This window comes from Humulus lupulus, chromosome 2, assembly GCF_963169125.1.
Source record: "Humulus lupulus chromosome 2, drHumLupu1.1, whole genome shotgun sequence".
Taxonomy (NCBI): Eukaryota; Viridiplantae; Streptophyta; class Magnoliopsida; order Rosales; family Cannabaceae; genus Humulus; species Humulus lupulus.
In genome coordinates, this window is record NC_084794.1 from 285,481,630 (window position 1) to 285,489,960 (window position 8,331).

An 8,331-nucleotide genomic window follows, 5' to 3' on the forward strand; every position below is an offset into this window, starting at 1 on the left:
ATTATGAAAACAAATGTTCATTTGGTTCATCCTGAAGATGTTATAAGTAAGAGGCACTCATGAAGATACATTGATGTTATAAAGTATAGATAATTTGAACATTAAATAAAAATAGTGCTCCTGAAGAGACTCCTTAAAGAAGCTATAGACATAACAAAGTTGATAATAATTAAAGCCCTTGAAGTGGTTATATAGGTACCTATAAGTAATATACATGTTTGACAAATATGTTGAAAATAATGAGATCTCTTTAAGTTATGTCAATATGGGAGGAAATTATCATATTATGAATTATTGTCGACAATACAAAATGTTTGCATATGCAATAAACTAATATGAGATAGCAAAGATCATGATATTAAACTGGTCGAGAATAATCGATGTATATATAATTTTGGCCAAAATTATATGACGCAATCCAGGCAGTATAAATTTACTCACATAAAGTGAAGTAAAACCTGTAGGGGTACAAATAAATATTTGTACAAGAAAAGGTAATTCTAATGAGAATTTTGTATATTTGTACACAAATGAATTATTGTACAAAATTTGCATAGACAAGAGAATAATTAAATAAAGACATATACATATTGTTATGAGAAAATATAATCAAGATTTGATTATAGCATGGAGTATATATGTTTTATGAGAATCGGTATGTGTCATATAAACGTTTCAACACAAATTATTTATTTGGAGCTCCTAGTAATATGAGAATTTAAAATATGCCTTACCGGAAAAATTCCAGAAGAATTTAACATGTGTTATGAGATATAAATTCAAAGTCGCGCACATTATACAATAAAGATCTTTGTCTGGATTAAAGACATGTAGGTGAATAATTATTTAAAATTACAAGTATGATTGTCTATGCAATGTAAATTCGTAAATAATACGTTGTAAAAAGCTCTTGAAGAGCTCCTGATTATTTTATAAACTATTGAAGAAGGGTTTCTTATTTCATCTTGTAGATTGGGAATTATTACATATATTCTTTGTTTATAGATTAAGTTATGAGTAGAGAAGTCCCAATGAACTTCGTATGCATAAAGAATCATAGTGTATATGATCACTTGATGTAGAAATTAAAGAACACGTAACGAGAATGCAACGAATATATGGTCCCGAAGTACCATCTTTATTGCAAATGAAAATTGATATTATCGAAGATATTCATTCATATGATCATATTTAAATTTCAAATTTTGGATTGAACATAGTCATAGATAATGAATATCCACAAATATGATGTATATTATAACATTGTTGATATGATATGATAATGAACAAGGTTATATACATGATTGATTTAATATGTTGGATAAATAATCATATTCCATTCTACACATATGCTCTAGAAGAGTTATAGTAAATATGTGATCATAGATAATTTATGATGATTTATAATTACAATAAAAATCATATGAGATAGTTGATCACAAAAGTTACCATGGATATATGCATGAGGGAAAGATATATACGTGTTGCACTCTTTTTCCCTTAGTTCAAGTTTTGTCCCATTGGGTTTTCCTGACAAGGTTTTTAACGAGACAACTTTAAATCATGTTGAGATACTTGTGATTTATGAGGCAAGGGGAAAATGTGTAATTGAGATCAATGAAACAACATATTTGAGGAACATGTTGATTATCACCCGATAAAGAAATACCAACAATTCTCGATAAAGATAATTATGCATGTACTACTCAACTCAAAGGATAATACCTTAAAGGAGATAGATTTAAATATATTTTACCGCATTTCTTTTTCACACATGATCTTCAAAAGAGTGGTGATTTGATGTTCATCAAATTCGATCAAGCGATAATCTTGCAGACTTATTTACAAATTCATTGCAACATCAACGTTCGAGAATATGGTACATAAGATCATGATGGGTCGATTAAAGGATCTTCGAGAGCGTCAAAATGAGAGGAGTAAATATACACTGCACTCTTTTCCCCTTGGTCGAGTTTATTGTCCTACTGGGTTTTTCTAGCAAGATTTTTAATGAGACAGTTTTCATGGGCATCCAAGGGGGAGTATTATAAATATTATATATATATATATATATGAATGTCCATAATAATAAAGAATCACTAGGTTACCCAAAGTAAAATATCAGTATTAATTCTTGATATAATTCAGAGTAGTTACCCGATTTCCTTAAGGTTTATTTATAAATTGGGTCTTTCTCCTGTTGAAATAACATATACAAGAGTTTCACTCTCTATTTACATCTATATCTATTACTCAGTCTATTTCTATTTCATTATACTTTATATTTATATTTATATTTATGTATTCTTAATAATTTTATAACAAAAAAATATTTTTTTTTTTATTATTTATAGGGAAAAAAATTGCCAATGGATTATTAGCTTGACTGAGTTGACGTTTGAAATTCATGTGAAATAATTTCACAAAAAAAAAAAAAAAAGTATGTTGAAATAAAGCCTATTCGAGAAGAATTCTGCTTACCGGCATTTAACTGGTCTTATGATATAAAGGAAATGATGTGACATATCCCGTTTCCTACGAGGTCATATATAGACTACGCCAGGATATATGTGAACGCAAAGATATTCTTTTGACAAAATCCAACTAATGTATGCAATTTTCATCTATTTATTCTCCAAAGATGAACTATTCTTGTTCAAACATTGAACTCTGTCCATTTTCATGATGATGAGCACTGCAGTCCCTCATATTGTTGTGCTTTTTGTGCTTTTGGTTTACTGCTTGAGTGTAAATACTGGAGCTGGAGAGCCAAAAATCAGATGCAATGAAGCCGAGAGGCAAGCATTGATAAAAGTTAAAGACCATCTTTCCTCTTGGGGAGAAGGTGAGGACGTTCTTTCCTCTTGGGGAGAAGAAGAAGATAAAAGAGAGTGTTGTGATTGGATTGGAATTCAGTGCAGCAACAACTCTGGTCATGTCATCAAGCTTGATCTTTCTCCTTCAACTTTTAATCACAGTCGTCATATTCTAAGAGGTAAGATCAGCTCTGCATTGTTCGACTTAAAGTACTTGAATCACCTGGACTTGAGCTACATCGACTTCCGCGAGAATTTCATCCCAACATTCATCCCAACTTTCCTTGGCAGCCTCACCAAATTAAGGTACCTCAATCTCTCTTCCACTGATCTAGGTGGAGGTATTCCTCCTCAGCTTGGAAACCTTTCCAGCTTGCAGTTTCTTGATCTTAGCCATAATTTTTTAGAGGCAAAAAGCTTAAAATGGGTTTCACATCTTTCATCTTTACGAATACTTGACCTGAGTGGCACAAACATGAGCTTAGCTAATGATTGGGTGCATGTAGTAGTTAACCTTCCTCATTTCATGACAAATTTGATACTAAGTGATTGTAATCTTCCTGATATAGTTGTTTCTTCACCATCTCAGTCCCTTGTTAACTCTTCAAAATTTCTTAGCGTCCTTGATGTTTCTAGAAACCAACTGTCTCAGTCTATATTCCAATGGTTGTTCAAGTATAATAGTAGTCTTGTTCATCTTGACCTCTCTAGTTGCCAATTAGGAGGTTCCATTCCAAATGGGTTTAAAAATATGGCTTCCCTTACCTATCTTGATCTCAGCTACAATGCCTTTGAAGGAATAATTCCTGAATCTTTTGGGAATTTGATTTCCCTTAAATATCTTGATCTTAAATCTAATCAACTAGCTGGTTTTCATCCGAAATCTTTCAATAATATGACTGCCATTTCATACCTTGATCTTAGCGAAAATCAACTAAATGGTTATATTCCAGAGTTCTTTGGGAATATGATTGCCCTTACATATCTTAATCTCGAAAGCAATCACCTAAAAGGAGCCATACCAGAAGATTTTGGAAAAATGGCTTCTCTCAGTGAACTTGATCTTAGCAATAACGAGCTTGAAGGGGAAATTCCAAAATCCATTTGGAAAATATGTGAACTGAAGATCCTTGTAGCATACAACAATAGACTTAGCGGACAGTTACATTTGGCTGAATTACCCTCAAAGGAATGTGCCAATTTCTCTTTAGAGAATTTGGACTTGAATGAAAATCAAATCATGGGATCATTGCCTAATTTCACCTTATATCCCTCTTTGACTGAGCTATATCTTTCCTCGAATCAGTTTGGTGGACTATCCAAAAGTATGAGTCAATTATCACACTTAAGAACTTTGGATCTTTCTGGAAACTCTATCAATGATGTTTTATCTGAAGCTCATTTTTCAAAGCTCTTCAACTTACATTCTTTGGATTTATCAAATAACTCAGATCTAGTTATTAGGATTCCTACTGATTGGATTCCACCCTTTCAGTTGTCCTATATAAGTCTTGGATCTTCCAATTTGGGTCCTCGTTTTCCAAAATGGCTCCAAACTCAGGATTATAGTGTACTTAATATCTCCAATTGTGGAATTTCAGATTCTATTCCAGATTGGTTATTCAATTTTAGCTCAAGCTTATCTCTTCTCGATTTGTCTAATAATAAAATTAGAGGAAGAATTCATGATATCAAGCAAAGAGTCAATATTTCCTCTGAATTCGAATACGGAAGAACTTATCCTGACATAGATTTGAGTTCAAACGAGTTAGAAGGATCAATACCAAGTTTTTTACTGCAAGGGACATCTTCACTAAATCTTTTCAACAATAGCTTTTCACAGTTAGATTCCCTATGTAAACCCCCTTTAGTGTTTTTGGCCTTTCTTGATGTCTCATATAATCAATTGTCTGGTGAGCTGCCTGATTGTTGGTCAAAAGCATTTTTTCTGCGAGTTCTTGTTTTGGCAAATAACAAGTTATCTGGAAAGATTCCCACCTCCTTTGGCTTTATGGTCAACATCAAAGTGTTGCATTTGAGAAACAACAATTTGACTGGTGAATTGCCTTCATCACTACAGAACCGTACAAATTTGATGGTATTTGATGTTGGAGAGAACAACTTGTTTGGGCCAATACCAGCATGGATAGGTACAAACCTAACAAATCTTCTCATTCTTAGTGCACGCTCCAATAGCTTCAATGGAAGAATACCCTTACAACTGTGCCACTTAGCGAATCTTCAATTGTTAGACTTGTCTTCAAATGATCTTTCTGGCCAAATTCCAAACTGTCTCGGTAAAATTACAGCTATGAAGGAATTAAATCGAAGAGAATATGTACCAGCAGACTTGGATCCTTATTCTAGCAGCAAAGGCCACCAAGGTGTTCCAGGTGATTTCAACCATCAAAAGTTAGTGTTGATATGGAAAGGAGCAATCTCTGAATTCAAAAATGTTGGACTTTTGAGGACCATTGATTTGTCCAACAATAAACTTATTGGGGAGATTCCAAGAGACATCACTAAACTTGTTGGGCTAATTTCATTAAACTTGTCAAGAAACAATCTAAGTGGACAAATCCCTCAAGAGATTGGTCACTTGAAGTCTTTAGATTTTCTTGATCTATCAAAGAATCAATTTTTCGGTCAGATTCCTTCAAGTCTCTCTCAAGTGGATCGTCTCAATACATTAGATTTGTCAAACAATAATTTGTCTGGTGAAATTCCAAGAAGCACTCAACTCCAATCCCGTGATGCAGCTGCATATATGGGAAATCCTCTCCTTTGTGGAATTCCACTTCCAATAAAATGTCCAAATGAAAAAGTACCAACTACAGCTGATGAAGCTATGGAAAATCATAATGGTGATGAGTTTATTAGCAAAGGATTTTACATAAGCGTAGCACTGGGAATCGTAGTTGGATTTTGGGGATTTTGTGGGACTTTAATCTTCAACAAGTCGTGGAGATATGCATATTTCAAGCTGTTGAACAATGCTGAGGACTGGGCTCATGTAAAAGCAACACTTCAGAAGGAGAAACTACTGCGTATATTTAGAAGCTGAATTGGTAAATTCTCTCTATGTTTTTGGTGCATTTATTATTTACTAGTGATTTTACACCCATTTTCTTTCTTCTCCTTCTCAAAAGTCAAAAGAAAAAAAAAAGGTCCCAATGAGATTTAGTATTATTTCATAATGTATTTATAAGGTTTATTCATTGACTTTTTGATCATATTCTTCTACGGGTAGCTAATCATTAAGTGATGACAAAAATATATCCTAATTGGCGCCGTCGCAGAGAGGACATGAGCAATCGTTTATTTCAAAATTGTTGGCTATTCCAAGTTTTGAGTTGAATAGTATTCATAAACCATGATGCAACTTAATTATAAAAAAACATTTTTTTGGACACGGCAGTTAGATCCTGGCCTAAGGATCTATCTATACATCAACAAACAACTATATTGACAAAACTTCCATATATATATATACACACAAATTACTTGCAGCTGGCTCTGATGTTCAACACAAGAGAAAGGCAAGATCAATAGTTTTTTTTATCAGTTTCGCCGCCTTCATAGGTTGTTTTATATTGTCATTTTTTTATAAATTTTTCCGCCTTGGTTGGTTTTATATAATCATTTTTTTATCAGTTTTGACGCCTTCATGGGTTTGTAATTATATTATTTTTTTATCAGTAGATCCTTCTCTATATAAAATATGTGTAAATAAGATAAATTTTTATTTTTAACATTATTTTTAACTTTAATGAAATATTCTAAATATTTAACTGAATATTATTTTAAAACTGATTAAAAATAGATATTGATCAATTATATTAATTTAAATTTAAATATTATAAAATATCATTATATTATAATAATATTTAATATAAGACTACATATTGAATAATTATATTAAATTTAAATATTATAAAATATCATTATTATAATAATATATAATATAAGACTAAATAATTAATACTTATATTAATATAAATTCAAAATATTATTATGATAATAATATATAATCCTAATTTTTACTAATTATATTAATATAAATTCAAATATTATAAAATATTATTATAATAATATTTAATACTTATATTAATATAAATTTAAATATAATAAAATATCATTATAACTGTTATCCAAAAAACAGGCACGAATGACATGGCAAGTGACTTCTGGACACGTGGCTGACACTTGGCGGAATTCTGCTAGGGTATCGACCAGAAGAGATATTACAAGCAAAAGACAATCGAAGCTTACCTGCGACCAGTATGGTCGCAGGTTCCGCGTATCTCATGATATTTTTATAAAGATCTTAGTCAATCCCGAAATTGACTCCCATGATTTCCTGAGTATCATATTATTTATGAAAGAATATCTGTAACAAATGAATGTAATCCCCCTTGAGCCTATAAATAGAAAAAGATAGCTCAAGAAAGGGACTTTTTGCCTTCGAATTATTTGAGACTAGAGTGATTCTATTTGACATATTGTATTGTTCTTCAGAGGTTGGTGAAACTCATTGAACCCTAGTTCTTTGATCACTCCTTTGAATTCTATATCAATAATAATTCAAGTGGATGTAGGTTATTACTAGATTATGGGGCCAAACCACTATAAACTCTTGTGTTCTTTATTATTTCGTCATCATATTCTTTCCAACGTGTTTGTCCACATCAAGCAAATTTGACTCCGTGTCAGTTGGCCAAAATCAGGGTCAACATTCTGGTGCTTTCATTGAGAGCTTGATACATTATCGTTGAAAGATCAATGGCGAAAACTACTAGGAAAACTGGACAGGCGGCTGGCGCTGCACCATCTAACCCGCCTCCTCCTCCTCCCAATGTGGCTGAGGATGAGCCACATTTGGAATTTGATGAGGAAGAAATGGACGACGCGACGCTGAAGAGTACCCTAGGGGTATTGCAGGAGGAGCTGGCCAATCTGAGGGCCAGCCAGGAAAGTGCTGCCGAAATCATGGCGCGACAGCAACAAGAAATTGAACGGCAGCGCTTGGAGCTGAGTGAAAGGTAGGCGGAGATGGACCGTCGCCAGAGGGAGGCCATGGCAGCCCTCGAGGCAGCCTTACAATTGGCTAGGAATCATGCTGCACCTGCCTCGCAGCCTGATCAACCCGCGAATGGGCCACCCCATAGGGGTCCCAATCCTAGCCCGCCTATCCAACCCTCGAGCCCACAAAGGCCCGAGCATCCACCGGCGCCTCAGGACGATGTCCCGCTAGGAGACCCTGAAGCACAACCTCCATCCCAAACTGGTCGCTGCAATCCCCCACAGCAGAGGCAGAATAGGGCCGGGCTGCAGCCTCGCAGTCCTAGACGCCATAGGGGAGACAAGCCTAATCTTCCGAGCAGAGGACAACATCCTCCTGGTAACAGGAGGAACTCAGAGTTAGGCTCTGCGGTCCGAGGCCCCCCACGGCATGATAATGCACTGGGACCTAACGACCAACGCAGACCACCCTCTAATGCTCGGGAGGTTCCAG

The 8,331-nt window shown here is 34.3% G+C and overlaps 1 protein-coding gene across 1 annotated transcript; it reads left to right on the top strand.

Moving 5' to 3' along the window:
• The first annotated feature begins 2,596 nt into the window (after positions 1-2,596).
• Positions 2,597-7,434, top strand: LOC133819621 (receptor-like protein EIX2). The gene is made up of 2 exons (XM_062252912.1): positions 2,597-5,884; positions 6,979-7,434. The coding sequence occupies exon 1, from the start codon at positions 2,683-2,685 to the stop codon at positions 5,878-5,880; it is 3,198 nt and encodes a 1,065-aa protein (XP_062108896.1). The 5' UTR covers positions 2,597-2,682; the 3' UTR covers positions 5,881-5,884; positions 6,979-7,434.
• The last annotated feature ends 897 nt before the right edge of the window (positions 7,435-8,331 follow it).